General features: G+C 45.5%; 2 protein-coding genes across 2 annotated transcripts in view; one reads left to right on the top strand and one right to left on the bottom strand.

Annotated features, from left to right (window-relative positions):
* The window catches only part of usp53b (ubiquitin specific peptidase 53b), a 24285-nt gene extending 8758 nt beyond the window's left edge, over positions 1–15527 (top strand). The window contains exons 11-17 of the mRNA XM_056585835.1: positions 2857–2961; positions 3430–3865; positions 4198–4683; positions 5191–5243; positions 8000–8078; positions 8745–9631; positions 10735–15527. Coding sequence (XP_056441810.1) covers positions 2857–2961; positions 3430–3865; positions 4198–4683; positions 5191–5243; positions 8000–8078; positions 8745–9631; positions 10735–10811 — 2123 coding nt within the window. The 3' untranslated portion in view covers positions 10812–15527. The remainder of the gene's footprint in view (positions 1–2856; positions 2962–3429; positions 3866–4197; positions 4684–5190; positions 5244–7999; positions 8079–8744; positions 9632–10734) is intronic.
* fabp2 (fatty acid binding protein 2, intestinal) lies at positions 14547–16534 on the bottom strand. Its single transcript, XM_056585907.1, has 4 exons — positions 16413–16534; positions 15564–15736; positions 15215–15322; positions 14547–14748 (listed from the first exon to the last, which is right to left on the bottom strand). The coding sequence occupies exons 1-4, from the start codon at positions 16477–16479 to the stop codon at positions 14698–14700; spliced, it is 399 nt and encodes a 132-aa protein (XP_056441882.1). The 5' UTR covers positions 16480–16534; the 3' UTR covers positions 14547–14697.
* Between the last annotated feature and the right edge of the window lie 3254 nt (positions 16535–19788).

Here is a 19788-nt window from a genome sequence, read left to right as displayed (position 1 = left end):
GTTATCTTCAAGCAGGATTTCTAACGCCTGTACGTCCTACATGTATCTGAAGTCTAAGTTGTACGTTGCTTTGGAGCTGGAACACGGTTCGACACTAGTCTCACAGCAATAGACAAAGTTTGTGTCCGTCTTTACTTCATGCATAAGGATGGGAGCAAAAAGTTTGGGGTGAATTTTGACACACTCCCACTTCTACTGTCAATGTTCCTACTCATGAGATCAGGCATGCAGGTGTTCGGTTCAGGGATCACATCCAGCTCCGAGCGGTAATACTCCGTACCTCAGGTGGATTAAAACAGGAACAAAATGTGTAAAGCACCGGCGATGAGATGAGTAGTTTGATACGGATTACAGCGGGGATCGTGCTGCCATCCCCTGCTAAACTCCACCCTGCTCACCTCCGCGCCAAAACAATCGCTCAGAGTACCTCCAAAATGTACCTCGCTGTTCCCGCCAACGCATTAAAAACAATCATTTCATTCCAACAAATTGCGTCATTTAAATAATAACAATTTCACCTCAACACAGGCGATTATGTTGTGCATGTGTGTGCGGCGCTGGGATTGTTTTAGAGTAGGTTTAAACCATTCCCCATGCCAGGGAGATCTCCCCCCAGCCCGGTGTTCTGGGTTGAACCTGGCACAGGCCAACGCGGGCAGATTATAACCCACGCGCCCTGCCTTAATCCCTGCTCCCTCGCCTCTCTCTCTCTCCCTCCCTGCTCTGGCTCGGTCCAGCTCAGTCCTGCCAGATGCTTCCCATGTTGTCCGACTCCAGTCTCTGACCTGCTCCTGCTGGGGTTTGTCTTCTGTCTTCTTTTGTTCTGTTTTTTCTTTTTTTCGGGAGGGGGCAAAATGGCGTCCGTCTGCGTTTAGATGGATTGTTGCGCGGTTGTGTTGAGCCCGGGCATCCCGGCGGGCATGGGACCGAGGCCCTGGTTTGGGGGAAAACATTGTAAGTAATTTGTTTGGTCAGTGTTCAGAATGTAGCGGTTTAGAAGTTTGTGGAAAATGGATTTTGTTGTGAGACTAGTTTTAGTTGGAGCTGAAGCTTAGAACCAGAACGCTTTGGTAGTTCCTTCCTGTAGGTCATGATTCCATGTCGATTTGTCATCTTTGCCTTCTAGGAGGGATGTGTATTTGTATGTGGTTCCAGCTTTCCATCCACATTTTTGTATTCCCCTCGTGGTTGCAATAACATGACATTTCTGCTGATTGTTGATCTACAGTTAACCTTCAGATCAGGCTAGTTCACGCCACTCTGAGTTACTGTTATTTAATGTTAAACAAGTCCTGATAGAGTTGTAATCCACCACGACCCCGGAGAAAGGAGGCTGTTAAAGCACGTCATAGCTTATGTTACTTACTTGTGCTTCCATGTCTACATGATTGTGTTGGAGTTGTGTTTTATTTGTTACATACATTTCAGTTGAAGAGCGTGTCAGTTATAACATGGAGAAACAATGCAGCAAATGCGATGGCTTTTACAGCTCATTTGGTTTCTACCCTCTACAGTTTCCTCTTATATTCTGCAGCTTCTACCCAACAATTCTAATGTTTTAGCAACATTCGTGTTGCTCTCTCGGCGACAAGTGTCTGTCTTGCCATAAACTGGGATTAAACCAGTGTTTGTTTTGAGGGAGAATCGCCTCCCCTGCGTATGCATATGAGATTGAGTCAATCTGAATCTACAAGAGCAATAATGACAGCACAGCCTGGCTGCCGCATTGAGAGCCTGTAGTTCTACTCATCCCCTTCGCAAACCTTTTTCCTCATGGCTTAAAAATCAATCAATTATTTGATGGTGAAGTATATTTTTTTGAAGTAATATTTTGTCATTTGTTTTAAAACATTATTTTATTTAATTATTTATACACCATTCATTTGTGAAAAGTAATCTCCATTAGAATCAAACTCGGCTTATAGTTTGGCCCCTTTTGTTGCGTGTTGCCAACTCAAACTGCCCGTCCACGACAACGTTACGGCGAACAGCGATTATACACGCCATAGCCGTGCGTAAACTCTCCACGCACTTGGCATTATGGCGACTATAAATCCCGCCTAACAACCCTTTGGACCAATTGTATCCTTTTGTTATGACCTAAACCAATAGATTGGGTTATGTACAAGCCTTAGTGCGTACTTGCTTGATAAAAGCGTGTTGTGTGTCCACAGTGAGTGGGCCCAGGGCCCTGCAGCGGCAGCCAGGGCCTTCACAGCCCACTGCTGGCCCCTCAATCTACTGCAGGCTACAGTGGAGGTCCGTTCAGGCCCCAGAGGGCCTCTGGGCCTCCCCAGTTGCATTCATGTGTGGGAGCGTGTGTCCTCATAGCAAATCGGGTTTCAAACAATTGTCTTTTTCCTTAGAACTAAAGCCAGGTCGTGATTTCTTCCTGCAATGTGCTGAGCGTAAAACTAACTTTGAACGTGACCCAACTTGTGGTTAGACGGGTGAAAGAGTGGATGGCAGGTTGAATCATAATGTTGAGAGCATGGAGCCATGATACTAAGGAGGCCCAACATGGTCTGTGGAACCCTTGGCTACAGCCTTATCACTTTGTTATGATAGTCTGCATCTCAGGGACTGCAAACTATAGACCACTGAGTGTGCCAGGGAGATAACGAATGATTGTGTGGTCAGTCTGGAGGCACCGGGTGGTTTGCTTGTCTTCCACGGTGGCTCTTGTGTTTGTCTCACCAAAGGTTAGCCAAGCTTTCAAGCTTCTCAGGTTTTGGTCTGCAGACCTATCACACACATTTATGGGAGATGCTAACCTGCATGAGAAAATATCGACAGGCGTCATGGTTGGTGAATGATCTGTTATTGTCCTTTGGTCAACTCTGACGATCTCCGCAGTGAGGCTTCCTCTCAGCAGTCCCAAGATGGAGGGCTTCCCCCGAGGCTGTGCGACCGCCAAGAAGGACCGAGGGCATCACAGAACTGACCACGCGCAGCAAAAAGGTCTGTGTGTGTGTGTGTGTTAGAGACTGGAACTGTCTAATTAAGGGCTAAACAAATACAATTAACTTGACGGTGCTTAAAGGAGATCTTGGACCCATTTGCCGATAATTTGCGTCTAATTGACCAATGGGTCAATTAATTTGTGAATTGGTCTAGTATTTAGCCAGATTGCTGCAGCCGTAATCCTTGAGAAATGCGCTGCTATGCAATCCTTTCGCTTAATAGTGCCCGTCAGTGTATGTCCTCTAAAGGTGCTTGTTTTCGTTGCTGATCCCTCCTGAGAAATACAACTTCTTTCTTTGCCATCGACCCTGGTCTCTGGTTCATGGTGTTTGTCCAGTGTGTCAGTGAAGGGGTCTCTATGACACAGTCCTGTAGGATCAGGGTCCTGAAGGATCAGGGTGTATGGTCCAGTAGGATCAGGGGGTATGGTTATCGTGGTTGTGAACCGGTTGCGTTCTGTTCCAGGGGTGCCGTACTGCAGACTGTCCCCTCCCCTGGAGAACGGCCTGAAGACGCCGGCCGAGCCCAAGGCGCGAGGTGGGGGCTCCGGCTCCGGTCCTCGTCCGGACAAGGCCTCTGGGCACCCCGCCCCCACCCCCACCTCCACCTCTACCAGCAGGGCCATTCAGGAGCCGCGTGGAGCGCCAGCCTCCAGCAGCCGGAGGTCCACCAACAGCGCCATCACCAGCTCCTCCTCCTCCTCCTCTTCCCCCGGGCGGCCCGACCCGGACAGCGGCCCCCAGGAGCCCCCAGAGAAGGCCCGGGGGAGCCGGCCCAAGGCCACGTGGCGGCCCGTGAGGGAGGTGCTGAACGTGGACAGCGTGCTCAGCGACATGGAGCTGCGGCGCCACCCGACCCTGCCGCACCACCTCCTGGGGTCCCAGGGCCCCACCCAGGCATGGTGAGGCCGCTTGTAGCTCACACCGACATCATGGGAGGGTGTAACACGTTCAACACTTTAATCTTGTTAAAAAGTATAAAACGTAACTACTGCCACTCAAGGCCTCTCAATCTAAACCCGACGAAACCAACCTCCAAACTCGAAGTCTGTCTGCTGTAGCGTTTGTGTCTGGTCATTTCCTATCTTGGGGAGACCCGTGCTGACCCATGTCTTTTTTTAGACTTTTATGGTTGTAATGTTTTTTCAAAGTGAGCCCCGCCTTCGTGCAGCTCTCTGGGCGGCCTTGCGCTGGTAGGGCGCCGTCTGAGTAAACCCTCTCCCTGCCTCTGCAGCCGACCGGCCCAGCCGTCCCCCCAGTGCAGCCGGGCGACTCGCGAGCCGGTCCAGACCCGAGGGGGGGACGGCGATCCGGTTCACACCCGAGGCGGGGAGCGGGAGCAGCTCCACCCCCGAGGAGAGAGCCGCGACCCGGCCCAGACCCGCGGGGGGGGGGACGGTGACCGGCGCCAGCTGCAGCAGCAGCAGAAGTGTCTGATGACCATCTACGAGGACGAGCAGCGTCTGGAGACGGAGAGCCACAGCTCCGTGGAGTCGGAGAGCCGGCCGGGTCGGCTCAAAGGAGGGGGTGGGGGTGGGGGTGGGGGAGGGGGAGGCCCGCGCACCCTGCTGCGCAGCGACACCTGGACCATCCAGAGGACCGAGTCGGGCTACGAGAGCAGCGACCGCCTGAGCAGCGGCTCCACCAACCCGGACTCACCCGGAGTGGACGGGTCCACCAGCAAGGACAGGAGGCTGCCGCCAGAGACCTTCTCACCAAGGTACAGTCCCTCTAGTGTTTAGGAGACCTCACCAAGGGACAGCTCCTCTAGTGCTTAGGAGACCTCACCAAGGGACAGCTCCTCTAGTGCGTAGGAGACCTCACCAAGGGACAGCTCCTCTAGTGTTTAGGAGACCTCACCAAGGGACAGCTCCTCTAGTGTTTAGGAGACCTCACCAAGGGACAGCTCCTCTAGTGCTTAGGAGACCTCACCAAGGGACAGCTCCTCTAGTGTTTAGGAGACCTCACCAAGGGACAGCTCCTCTAGTGCTTAGGAGACCTCACCAAGGGACAGTTCCTCGAGCAAAGTCGCTGATCCGTTCCAGTCTGCATAAGTTGACAGGGTCCAAGAAAAATGGTTTTCCATTTAGTTCGAAACAGGCAGGTTTACCAGATGAACATTTTCGATTATAATGGGTTTGATTTTCTGAATGGGTTCAACATGTCCTCACCCTTTCACCAGAGGTTTAATCCACAACCCTTGTTTGTGTTTTTTGCTTTTATTTAGCAAGGGCCAACCGCATCAAAAACAAAGTGCAATGCGTTCTCCTCCACACAATGGTAAGTTAAGTCTATATCTATAACGTCTTGCCTTAAAACTCACTCAAATACTACATTTACATTACATTCAGACGCTTTTATCCCATGCCACTTGCAAAAGTACATTTCTCATAAGAAGTATAAACAATATATCGCTGTCGGTATAGTAAGGATGTTCATAGAACCAAGTGCAAGCACTAACAATCGCTAGGTTAACCCATTCCCAGTGTATACAACAAAGATAGCTAGGATAAGATACTACACAACTAAGTACTATACTAAGTGCGACATACAATAAGTGCGTACATTGCACTTGTACATTGCACAAGTGCCAGGAAGTACAACAGGGAGGGAGTATTGGCTATGCAGAGTCTAGGTGAACTCTGAACAGGTGAGTCTTTTGCGGAAGCTTGTGAGCGACTCTGCGGTCCTGACATCGGCAGGGAGCTCGTTCCACCACTGCGGGGCCAAAAGAGAGAAGAGTTGTGACTTTGATGATCAACCTTTGGTTGCTCTTAGCAAAGTTATCAGACGTCCAGCTGAGGTAGTTGAGCGGAGCGCTCGAGCTAGGGTGTTTGGTTTGACCAACGCTTGGAGGTAGGCAGGGGCAGTTCCATTGACCGCCTTGCAGGGAAGTACCATCATCTTGAATCTGATACGAGCTACTACAGGGAGCATGTGGTGGTCCCGGAAAAGGGGGGTCACATGGGAGAATTTAGGTAGGTTGAACACGAGGCGCGCTGCAGCGTTCTAGATACCCTGCAAGGTACTATTTGTTGTGGTTAAATCATAATTTAATTCCTGTCCATTATGTGTTTTTAAATAGTCAAACACAGCCATGATGACCCTAATAACCTAATACTAGCATCTTTGGGCTTACAGCAAATTAAAAGGTAGAAAAAAACACACGTAATCCCTGAAACAATGTATGATGGATGAGTAGATACTGAGCTGCATGGAAGGACTTGTACATCGACTAGATGTCTCCTATATCCTTCTAGAGGCCAGCCCAGCATCCCGTCATTCTATGACGGTGAATATGATCCCGAGCACCTTCTCTCTGTCGCTGGACTCAAGCCGGTTTTCCTATTTCCAACATTGTTACTGCGTAGAGGATTTATGAGGAGGAACGTTCTGAGAAATAGACACGATGTTGAAAAGCTTTAAAGGCCTATGATCTACATCCGTGCTTCTCTAAGCTGTACACACACACACACACACACACACACACACACACACACACACACACACACACACACACACACACACACACACACACACACACACACACACACACACACACACACACACACACACACACACACACACACACACACACACACACACAGTAAAGTGCAGATACAATCTTATTTATTATCTATCTGCAAAAAAGTTTTTTTTTTTATGAACAATAAAAAGGTCATGAACATCATGTTTTGTAAAAACAGACTTCTTGCTTTAGTGATAAAAGTAGGAACATCTTCCATGTTACGGTTACATATTTTTACCAAAAACATCAAGATACATTTTTAAACAATTAGTTTACATCACTGACTAGTAAAAAAATAAATAAACATTAAACAAATGTCATTCACAGCACCCTCAAAGGGGCTTCACCAAACTGCACCGAGGGTGAAGCATGGATACGGGTACAGCAGTTGGTGCATTTGCTTGCCTTCTTAGCTTGCTTTAACCTATTCACCAAATAAACCCCGGCACACGCATTAATCCCAGGATAATCCCAAAAAAGCCTGGCCAGGGAGCACAGCTGGGCAGGACTGCTGCCGCTGCGGCCCGCTGCTCCCCCTATATGGGATGCTTTTGTTCATTTATTTCCGTTGACGTACAGCACGAGTCCAAAGCCAAGCACAAGCACTCCCAACAGTTCAACTCTTGGCTGCCTCTTGCGCGCGTCTCTCCAGGGCAACGGTACAGAAGAAGAAAAAAACAAAAACAAACATAACACGTCTATTTTTAAACCCGGTGCCCTCTTCTGAGCATGCTCCCGGTCCGTTCACCTTGCTGTGACTTTCACTCTGCTGCCATCTTGTTGCTGCGGGGCAGAACTGCAACGCAGGCAGGCGGTGAGACAGGGCCCCGCTCCAGAAAACAGATTGAGGAGAAGGCTGAATGTAGGCCACAACAAGTTGACCTGACGTGGAGTTAGTACAGTCAGCCGCTGTGAAATGGTTCAGGGCCAGAGCGGCTGGTTCTCCATTTGGGGATTTTTTGAGTTTTGAGCCGGGAGCATATTCCCTGTGTGTGTGTGTGTGTGTGTGTGTGTGTGTGTGTGTGTGTGTGTGTGTGTGTGTGTGTGTGTGTGTGTGTGTGTGTGTGTGTGTGTGTGTGTGTGTGTGTGTGTGTGTGTGTGTGTGTGTGTGTGTGTGTGTGAATTTATTTTATTGCGCTCCTCCAGACAAAGAACACAGGGTGGTGATTGATTGGTTATTGAAATCATGATATTTCATATCATGATACATGGCCTGGTGCACCATGTTTCCACGTAGCAGATCTCTCCCTGAGTGTGTGTGGTGTTGGCTGGTTTAACCTGTGCACAATGATGACTCAATGTGCAACACGTGTGCCCATCCGAATCGGCCAGGTGAGGCTGTGTGTACCAGCCATCCTCAACACACACCCCCACAGTCTGTTTCTGTCTGTATGTGTCTGTTTAGCTGTTTTCATCGCTATTTTTCGCAAACGACCTGATGGTCCACATGTTGCTGCCCAGTCCAGGTAAAGTACAAGCACCGACTCTGTCCCTCTGGTGGCTTCAGGTAAACAACAGGCCAGGACCCAAGGGAAGAACTGTGATCCTGGACTACCCTCCCACCTGAAGACCAGTCCAAACACAAGGTACCCAACGTCTCTCTCCAACAAAACCGGTAGGCCTTTCACATGTGCACCATAACTCAGGCATTCTCCAGGTAATACCCGGTGGTGCTGTAAGTGCGAACGGCAATGTCTGAATCGGCACCGCCGGAGTTCAATCAGTGTGAAGTCTGGAGAATTGGAGAGCCAGAGGATTCAGACTGAGCGTGTAGCGGTGATGCTGACGTGTTGAGGACGCTCCTATCAAAGAGTGTAGCTGCTTCGTACGCCTCTCTTCTTCTTCTGCGTTCCAGCTTATTTCTGCTTTCCGCTCTTCTGTTGATATTGCATCTTATATAAGTCAACATAAATGCAGTGTTGTTATCACCTCAAAGAGCTTGGAGCATCACCGACCGTCTTCCATGTTTTGTAAACATTGGGACTAAAGCCCTTGCTTACAGCATACGGAGTGTCTCCAATACGTGTGAACACGACTAACGCGGCTTATCTCTGGTGTGTGTTGCGTGTGTGAACGGGCCACTCCTGATCATCTCCTGACCTGAATCTCCGGAGCTCATCCAGAGTTCATCTGTGAAAGGCCTGTGGGACTGGTTCCATATTGTATATCTACGTCTCAGATGCCTACAGAGAGACTCCAGACGGCGGTTTCTCTCTCCTTATGTATAAATATTTGCTGATTTATTTCTCCAGACGAAAGTCCAAGCACGCAATGAGCGGCGGCGTCAGCAGCGGCGCGCGCAGGGCGGGCCCCTCGGAGAAGGACTCCACCAGCTCTGAGAGCCGGACCGGACCACCCAGCGACCAATCGGAGAGCAGGTCCTCCAGAGGCTACAGCGACGGAAGCCCCGCCCACCGGCACGTGACCAAGACCAGCAGCTCGGAGTGGAACAGCTCGGACGACCTGGCGTTGTCAGAGCCCGAGGACCGGGACCGCGCCTACCGCTCCGGCGCCGGCGAGACCCCCGGCCAGTCCCCAAGACTCCCCCCGCACCCCCACATCCTCTCCCCAGGCGAGACCCCCAGCGCCCAACCGCCCCTGCAGCAGCAGCAGGGACCGTCCGGGACCGCCTCCCTGAGGACCCCGTCCCAGACCCACCCCACCTTCAGACCCCGCCTCCTCCAGGAGCCCCTCCCCCCGAGGTCCGCCTCCAACGCCACGCCGTACACCAGCCCCAACAGGAAGTCAGAGACAACCGGCAGGAAGTCCTGCTCGGAGGCCAGTTCCAGGTCCGGCTCCGACCCAGAGCGGAGCACGGCGTCGTCTTGGGACGGCGAGGAGCGGGAGCGGGAGCGGGCCGCCGGTCGTAGGTCATCGTCATCGACGACGACGACGGGTGGGGGAGGGGCGGAGCAGCAGCAGGCGGCGGCGGCGGCGACGTCCGGGCCGGAGGTCGCCCTGACGACGTACTTCAACGTGGACCACTGCATGACGGAGACGTACCGCCTCAAGTACCACAACCAGAGGCCCCTGGTGCTGACGCCCACCGGACCCCCGCAGGCTCTGCGGGGGGCCGGCGGAGACCCCGGCCCCCACGAGGCGCGCCCGCAGGACCCGCCCAAACACAGACCGGACCCAAGTGAGTGACGCCAGCGTTATGCCTTCTGGGACATGTTGGAGGATTACTGCCTTCATTTGGTTCATTGGGATTTGTGCACACGTCTAAAGATAGCCGCTGTTGAAACATGAAACATAGGAAACATGAACACATAGGAAACATGAATACATAGGAAACATGAACACATAGGAAACATAGGAAGCATGAACACATAGGAAACATGAACACATAGGAAACATGAACAAATAGGAAACATAGGAAACATGAACACATAGGAAATATGAACACATAGGAAACATGAACACACAGGAAACATGAACACATAGGAAACATAGGAAACATGAACGCATAGGAAACATGAACACGTAGGAAACATGAACACATAGGAAACATGAACACATAGGAAACATAGGAAACATGAACGCATAGGAAACATGAACACGTAGGAAACATGAACACATAGGAAACATAGGAAACATGAACACATAGGAAAACTAGGAAATATGAACACATAGGAAACATGAACACATAGGAAACATAGAAAACATGGAACACATAGGAAAAAAAGGAAATATGAACACATAGGAAACATGAACACGTAGGAAATATGAACACATAGGAAACATGAACACATAGGAAACATAGGAAACATGAACACATAGGGACATAGGAAACATGAACACATAGGAAGCATAGGAAACATGAATACATAGGAAACATAGGAAACATGAATACATAGGAAACATGAACACAAAGGAAACATGAACAAATAGGAAACATGAACACATAGGAAACATGAACACAAAGGAAACATGAACACATAGGAAACATAGGAACCATGAACACATAGGAAACATAGGAAACATGAACACATAGGAGACATAGGAAACCTGAACACATAGGAAACATGAACACATAGGAAACATGAACACATAGGAAACTTCAACAAAGAAGGTCTTATACAAAATATGTTTTGCTTGTATTTTCTATTTAACCGCACCAATATTTTAGGGTCTAATCTTAGCAGGCATTGGAGCCATTTTGCTCCCGTTGTGATCAGAGGGGCCGCCTCCCTGCTCTGGGCTGTTTGAGGTGATGTGTTTGACTGTCCCCTCTCTCCACAGGCCATACGAGCAATAAGCCCTCCGCAAAGTGGAACCCAGTGGCTGCCAAAGGCCTGGACGAGCGGGGCTATTTGTGACGCTATAATTTCTTTTTATAACGTGTTGTTTGCTCGAAGAGACTGGAAGAGAACTGCATGACGGCCATCTTCCTCTGTCCGGTGCCACTTTGTTTGGGTGGGATTGGGATTTCGTCTTGGCCATGCAAGGTCATCGCAAAGATGCTTTAAAAAAACTAATCTGCACGTGTTGTTCGTTGTTTTCTTACAATGTTATATTTGTTACTTTAAGTTTGAGCTGGACGCCAAAGAGTTTACAGAATTGAAAATGTCATGTTTGAAGGATTATGTGAAATCAAATCTATTTTTATTAATTTTTCTTCTGGCAACAGTTGCCATGGTTCCCTGGGTGAATTATCTGTTGAAGAAATATAGCCTCCTTTAGTCTGGGAGTGGGGCTTCAACAGGAATCCCCACGATTTATTTTGCCAAATCTGAGCCATTTCCATTTTAAATATAGATTTCTTTGCGTTTCTTTATTTTATTATTAGGAATTGCAAATATACATTTATTGAAAGGAGTTCACGTTTTGTGAACCAGGAAATATGTCTCTCGCGAGACAAATATATGATGTCAGTAATGATGTGAACCACAGTGACGGCTGCATCATTAAAGGTCTGCCCACCTGTGCGCACCTGTGCTCAGGTAGAATAAGCCCCGCCCATTTGCATTGAAAAGTCTGTTCAGCCCTCTTTTGGATTATAATTATTATTTCTGTCTAAAGTACTCCCCAGAACCAACGGTACACTCATCCCTTATCACCCGTGATAAGGGATTGTGATAAGGCGTCTCAAATGGACACTTCAACTCAACTCGTATTTTTACATTTGTGTGTCCGGCCGTAGCATGAGTTCCTCACTGCTTTTCACCATGGATGCAGACGCATGCCAACCTTTCCAAACTTAACTTGTATTCTATAATATAAAACCACATAATACACATACGATCACGCTGTTTTTCGGTCTCCAAATAACTTGTGGAGGTTGGGAGAAAGTTGTTATGCAATACCTAAACACAGACTGCATAAAAATAGCAGAGAGTAGGCCTATAAACATTGGAAATGTTCTGCGCACACTTTAACTCAGGGCTCTTCCCCCTCCCCATCAACCAGTCCAAGTAATACAATAGTTATAAATATCTTTGATTAGACCTTTCTGTCGATTTGATTGATTTCTTTTAATAGTTTATTTATTTACGGGTGCACATCATTTCTTGTATCTGTGTGTCTGAAATCATCATGACTTCTACATGTGTTTTGTTATTTATTGCTTTATTTATTTAGTAAATATCGTTATTTAAAGGGGTACATATTTATTGGGAAATGTATTTGGTCTTCCTTGAGATTTGTAAAGATTTTCACACTGTATACACAATACCACAATACTCAGACTAGTACTACTTCTACAACCTGGGTGTTAAATCCACAAATATTATGCTTCTTGTCATTCTCTAGATCCCTGTACTCCGTTGTTCTCACATTTACAAAGACCTGTAAAGTATTTAAAATTAGGGCTCACACATCATTTGTGTATTCGACAATATTATTGTCTTACAAAGTGGTATAAACCCTGCATGTATTTTTAGAAGTCTTAACGTTCTGGTGTACTGTGGTGCCCCCAGCCTGAAATATAAGTCACTGAGTCTCGGATACCACAATTCTCGTGAATCAGAAAGTTCAATTCAAAGCCGCTTTTTTTATATTTTCAAGAATTTCACAAATAATAATATTTTTGATGAAGACACCCATAAAAAAGGATTTCTACTTAGGATTTGGACTCCACTCTTTCCTGTCTAACTGTCACATTTGTTTAAAGAACGTAGGCGTTGCTATGCATGACGTAAAGTTGGTGTGAAATACTTTTTGAAACTTTGTATCTGTAGATTTAACATTCCTGATAGCTTGTTCTAAAAAGACAGAGTCACCTTCTCTTTTAACCTCACTGAGCGTCTGGCCCAGTGGGCCTGCTGGAACAAGGTCAATAAGATGCTGGTCCTGATTTCACTGCTTTTTAATATTAACGATGAACAATTATATTAATTTAGTCACTGTCGTATACACTAGCTGTGGGACTTTTGCAGCCATCCTAAAAAAAACATTTCAAAGTTACACTTCTATATTCAAGTGCATTTTATTTACAATGATACATTTATCTTAGCATTAGGGATATGATGCAAACAGGTTACAGAGGGTTGATGAAATTAAGTCCATAAAGGATTGGCACATATTGCCCTTGTATGACATCCCAAATTTAACTGGACTGGGAAATTCAACACGGTATGCATTGATCATAGTGACGTGATCCATTAGAACAATCGATAAATCTCTCTGGTTGCTCATGAGCTGTAACTACGAACCATGATGTGTGTCTTGTGCTTCCCCATTGGCTGTTGGTTCATGCCATGTTTTAATCTTTTTTACTGAATGCAATGCTGTAAATGTTTAATGTACAGTACCACTAGGCTGTATTAACTCACTCTGTATCTTCTTTGTTATGAGTGTTCACCGAGAGTGCCTTCACAGTTTCAGCGGGAGCTCCCCTGTGTTACCCTGCTCAACTAGAGGATGTCATTTTAAACCTTTTGGAATATGCAACGCTGACAGCGAAACATACCTGATGACAGTCAAAGACACTTTATTTATTTATTACACTTTAGGATGTGAGACAAATGAGGGTTTAGTAGGCACGGCAACTCTGCTCAAGGGCCAAAGTTCTACCTCCAGGTGTGGTGATGTGAGGACTGTACCAACTGATAGGGTGATAGGTGTTGCATCATGGATAGACCAGCGTACTCCGAGGACTGTACCAACTTGGGTGATCCTCCCCCCCTCATGCATTTTGTTGGACACTCCCACCAGTGTGGTGTCAATGTAGCGTTGATTTTGAAACGGTTTCAATCGCCAAACAACATCACACCTGGTGGTAGAATGGGGGATCTTTAACGTTTGAGCTGAGCGAAATTATTTGCAGCAGACATTTTTACACTGGTCCTGACATCTCAAGGGCGGAAAGTTATATTCATGATGTCGGCCAAAGGTTTATCCGTTAAAGCGGTTTGCCGTTGGGTTGGTGTGGAGGGGGCAGAGCTTTAAATGACTGCTGATTGGAGCAGATTATTATCTGAAGAGGTTATTGAGTTGAAAATAAAGAGGGTTATTGGAAGGGACATGGCATGATGCACGACCTTTGATTTATTGGTTGACACAAAGAGTTTTAAAAAACACTGAGTAGTGCGATGGTTTTCAGAATCTGGTTGCGGTTGTGTTACTTATGTGTACTTGAGCTGAGATTTGGCCTCAAGGGGGAACCGTCGCACTCTGTTATTTGTCCGTTTCCCTCCATTCTCGTGCAGTATTGCAGAAAAGTCAGATCATTGACGTCATTGGTCCAGGATTTGGATAAATCCCGCTAATGTTCCAATCCGTCAAGGATTTATTGGACGGAAACAGAGTTGATGATTCCCCTTTGTTAAGGCTAGATTGAGTCTCCACCGAATGCTTCCTGAATTGTCTGCTACTAAGAGTAGAACCATATGAACCAACTGTCAACACTATATTTTTGTAGATGTCAATCAATATTTATTTTTATTTATTGTTAAATAAACTTTAAATGATTCTCTTGGTTTAAAATGATCATAGCCTATTTGTTTGTTTTTTTGTTTGCTCCTTAGCTGTATATATATCACATTGACCCAAAACACCACCACCAAGTATATGTACACCACACAGCGAGCACGTATCAAATTAGGTTTTATTATTGAAACCAAACACAATTTGTACAAATAGTGAATACTTTTAATATACATACATTTTTTGCCAGTGTAATGTGCACATTGGTTTATTGCGATGAATGTATAGCTGTAAGGCTGTAGTCATGACGATCTGTTGGTCAGGCGATCCGCAGTTGCTCTAAGATCTCTTGTAAAACCTCTTGGCGTCCACACCCTCATAGTTGTAGCTCTGTTGAAATAGGTAACATGGATTTATCACAATACAGTCTGCCCATAGGCATTGTGCAACTAGTGGCCATCTTGTATCTAAAAACTGTCCGGGTGGGGTATCTTAACAGAATCTTCCCTCTATAAACTTTAAGAACCAAAATGGTCGCTAGGACAATAAGGTCTATTGCTCTCTAACCGATATCGGGGTCAGACCTTCACCTACATAGGAATGCGTTCACCTATAACAATTAGTTTTATGTTATTGATTAACAATGTTGGTTCAGTGTTGACACATGTGCATGCACTCACTCCCACATACATGTGCTCACACAAGCACTTGCTCTTGTTTGAATTTATGATTTATGTGATAAAGTCTTGATCACATGGGTGGTAAGCGACTTTACATAGTGTGTTTTAATAAAATGCACATTTTGGAGCATGGTTTTGTAAAACACCAAACAACAGGACAGACGTGGCTGACTGACCTGGGTGAGTTCGTCTCCCTGGACCGTTCTGGTGGTGGTCAGCAGCTTTCCGTTGTCCTTCCTGGTGAAGGAGCCCTTCAAGGACTCTCCTTCTAGTGTCCAGGAGCCCTGTAGGGAGAGCGGCCATTTAACATCTCAGAGAAGAACATGTTTCATGCTTCAGTCAATCCTGCATTTCTGCAGCATTTAGTCAACATCCATTTTTATCCTTGGAGAAATGAATGAATGTAAATCTCTGAGTGACTAATGTGCGTTGCATTGAATTTCCTTTCTTAAACAATGTAAGTCGTCGTGTGTGCGTTGGCTTCATGGATGGGCGAGTGTGAGGACAGAGTCCCGTACTGCTCACCTTCAGCTCGGTCCCGTCGGCCAGGCTGTACTCGAAGGTGACCCCGGAGGTGAAGTCGATCTCCAGGGTCCTGAAGGTGCTGGTCTCTTTCACGTGGAACGAGTCGCCCGTCTGCTGCACTGTGATCTGCAGGTTGTCGTGAGCAGCCAGCTTCCGCTTCACCATGTTGACCCCTGGCAACAGCAGACGCGCACACCCATGACCACAAGGACACACACACACACACACACCAGACACACACACACAGACACACAAATGCACACAAGCACACATGCACACACATATAGACGCATCCAAACGCACGTACAAAAACAACCACAACCAGGAACGACACATGCACACACACACACACACAGAAAAACAAACACACACGTGAATGCATGCACACAAATACACACAGGATTAATACGGTTAACAGACTTATCCAGGGACTGTATGAAGTCTGATTTTTCAATAAACAATTTGAGGAAAGGCTACCAGCAAAGGGTGTGAATATCAGTGGCCCAAAATGAGAATAGTTTGTTACATTCCAATTCTGATTCATTTTAATTTTATTTTACAAACATCAAACTGCTGGTGTGTTCCTTATCTGCTGCCCAGAGGGCAATTCTTTTCCAACGCTGTGCTTGACATTATTTAGGCTTATACTCTCACCCCCCCCCCCCCCCCCCGCCATTCATCCTCCATTATTCCCTCCAGCTAAGTAGGCCTACTCCAACCACCACACACACAGACAGCCTCTTCCACCCTGTCACCACCGATGCTCCCAGCATGTCCTGCATGTTTCAACGCTTTCAACGGCAGGCGAACAAACAAAAAGAAAGCTCGGGCCAAAACAACTCCACTCACCCATTTGCTCCATGAATTTCTCATAATTATCGTTGCGATCCACTTTCCAGGTGCCGTTGAAGGTCATGGTGGATGTGAGAGTGTGAGAGTGTGAGAGTGTGAGAGTGTGAGTGTGTGAGTGAGTGAGGGCTACTTAGTGAAATGAGTGAGGTAGCCACAGCTCTTTATAGAGCCCTGGTTGCTGTAGGCATCACCCTTATCTTCCTAACGCCCATCAGTGCTGATGTGGCCGTTGAAAGCTCACGGTTGTATTTTTATCTTATCTCATATCTCTTCAACCCAATCTCTCTTATATCGGTACAGTAATGTGAAACACATGTGTGAGTGTGATGATTGATTCAGGGCATTTCTGATTTTATTGATATAATACAGAGGTGAACCGGTTAGGTATATTGTCAATATCTTTACAAAAGGTGTGGCTGCATCCTGTGCCAACAATAATCTGTGTTATCAGACACTGATAAGATACATAAACACTAACCTACCCGGATAGTAGTATTACATAAACTATCCCACAACACCCCTGTTTCCCAAGTTGCACTTCAACTGGCAAATCCAGCTACAGAGGACATATTCCTTTTGTTTTGTCTGTTCTTTTCAAGAGCTCTCTTTTTTATTAATGTCAATGTTTATTGATGCTAAAATACATGACAATTACTATCTATTCAACCCGCACCAACTCCATTCGTGAGTCATTTTAAAGTGTTACCTCCTAGTAGGGGTGGGAAAAATAATCGATTCTTTGATGCATCGCGATTCTCGATAGAACAATTCTGTCTCGATGCAGATAAATTAATAATCGGAATTAATGTTGAATGTTGCCTGCTGCAACATTCTGTCCGCCAGAGAGGGATAGTTTTTGGAATTTTTTAATTGAATTTATCTTCAGTGTGTATTGGCCAATCTGATTTGTCTTGTCACCATTGCGAATCAGCCTACGCATAGCATGCGTGCAAACTCACAGCCAGACACAAGAACTCCTTCTAATTCAAGAGCAGCTTTTCCTTTCATGACATAGAAAAGAAGGATTAGAAATAAAATAAAACTGAAACCTATTTTTTTGCATGCTTCCATATTGTGTTATAATGCAAGCTTCATTGATTATTGCATTGTTCATAGAAAGTCATATTTGTGACAAAAGCTTTCTCTCTTATGAAATATTAGATAAGTTAATTCATCTGTTGATGTCTTTAATGATCATCACAAAAGTAGGAAGTGATTAGCAAACTCTGAGTTGCAAACCCAGATGTATATGTATATTTTTGAAAATCACGCATGGAAATGTACATAAAATCAATTGTTGCATCTAGATGCATCGAGAATCATCGACAATCGCATCAGAATCGAATCGTTGACCTCATAATCGGAATCGAATCGAATCGTGAGGTGCCAAGAGATTCCCACCCCTACCTCCTAGAAGACCTAGAGTGATGCTAGCACCTAATCTCCCCATTCTGGTTGAGACCACAGGGCTACACTTTCATCATTGCGGACAACACATTCATATTTCAGCAACTCTTGAGAATTGGAAAGCAGATCCACGTCATTGAAGGCCGGCCTAGGTCTATCATATTTCGGTGCTGTAATGATTTGCAGCCCTGTTTTATAAAGGCCTATAAGCACTGATTGAACACTGATTGTAACAACACTGGTCTTGTGTCTCCTCCAGGTGGAACTTTGATCTGAATCCTCCCATAACCTCTTCAAGTTATAAAGTAAATATAGGCCTTGTACACATTGTGATGCTGAATGATGTTTGGCTCGCCATCAGTCTGATAAGACATTGATTGCAAGGACCTGAGACTCAGGTCAGGGTCAGAAGGGACAATCCAAGTATCTGAACTGTCCTTTCTCAGTCCTCTTATCACCGGAGACCTTTCTACTTTGACAGTATTAATGTTAGAGGGGAATGATGAAGAGATGTGTGGGATCAATAGTTAATCATCTATATTCACACACATCTAGCTTATCAGCCAGTTGTTGCCCAGCATCAGATACAGTTCTGCAGTTACTGCAGTAATGTAATCAACTCATATTTTATTACAACATTTGATGCCGAAAAATGGCAAGTTTGCCAGGCGCAGGGTCGGTAGTACATGCACTTTGGACAAGTAGGCCTACGTTGTATGTTGGCGGTAGACTGTATAAAATATGGATTCTCCTGGGAAATGAAACCTTATCCTAACCAAGTGTGAGTCTTGAACTAGCCACTAGATGGGCTGCTTCAATAAAATCACTTAAGACTTAAGACATCAAATCAGCCTTGTAATCCTGCACTATACAGGAGTATTGACTGACTGCATAATAAATTCAGGCCGCAAGGACTTATCTCCAACTTCTTAACAACACGTATTGAACACATGATGGCATTGAAGGAGAGAGACAGGAATGAATGCAGGCATCACAACAGTTTAGCATGATCTGTTTATATTATCCTCTCACCCAAACACAAACCCTAATATCAACAGTGGTCATTTCTTACACAAATATCCACGAAATCCGGTAAGCGATTTGGCACAGTTTAGAGGTTGTGAGGATAAGGAGGTGGCAAGGGGAGAGGAGAGAGTTGATGCCGCATTGTTTCATCAGGACCCACTCCTTCTTAAGTGCAGTTTAACAATAACCGATTTGACATGACAGTGATTGCAAATGGCGGTATAAGTAAAATACATAATTTTGGCACTTTCTTTTCAACAAAATATATTTTTCATTTTTCTATCAGTGTGTTTTAATATATAGTGAAACTAATACATTACAAATTAACTTTTGTTGATTCATATTAAGTTCTATTTTGCTCGTGACATGTGTAATTTACATTTTATCCATATAGTTTGTGGTATACGAAAAACCATGTAAACTTACTAAAATTGGCATATTTCGATTTTGTTCAAAGTTCTGCATTTCCTGAAAGAAAGTGTATGAATTTCACGAATACAAAAAAATCTTAAAAGATTAACGGAACTAGACAACTAAACAAGACAAAAGCCAAACACAAACCCTAATATAGACAGTGGTCATTTCTTACACAAATATCCACGAAATCCGGTAAGCGATTTGGCACAGTTTAGAGGTTGTGAGGATAAGGAGGTGGCAAGGGGAGAGGAGAGAGTTGATGCCGCATTCAGTCATCTGGACCCACTCCTTCTTAAGTGCAGTTTAACAATAACCGATTTGACATGACAGTGATTGCAAATGGCGGTATAAGTAAAATACATAATTTTGGCACTTTCTTTTCAACAAAATATATTTTTCATTTTTCTATCAGTGTGTTTTAATATATAGTGAAACTAATACAATACAAATTAACTTTTGTTGATTCATACTAACTTGTATTTTGCTCGTGACCTGTGTAATTTATATTTTATCCATATAGTTT

The sequence above is a fragment of the Gadus chalcogrammus genome, chromosome 3 (assembly GCF_026213295.1).
Source record: "Gadus chalcogrammus isolate NIFS_2021 chromosome 3, NIFS_Gcha_1.0, whole genome shotgun sequence".
In the NCBI taxonomy this organism is placed as follows: domain Eukaryota; kingdom Metazoa; phylum Chordata; class Actinopteri; order Gadiformes; family Gadidae; genus Gadus; species Gadus chalcogrammus.
Note: the sequence above shows the minus strand (reverse complement) of the source record. Positions and strands in the feature narration are given on the sequence as shown.

Coding starts and splice junctions, on each gene's coding strand:
- fabp2 (XM_056585907.1), bottom strand. CDS start 16,479: ATGACCTTCAACGGCACCTGGAAAGTGGATCGCAACGATAATTATGAG. Junction 15,737..16,412: donor GAAATTCATGGAGCAAATGG/GTGAGTGGAGTT, acceptor TGCTGTTGCCAG/GGGTCAACATGGTGAAGCGG. Junction 15,323..15,563: donor CCGACGGGACCGAGCTGAAG/GTGAGCAGTACG, acceptor CTCTCCCTACAG/GGCTCCTGGACACTAGAAGG.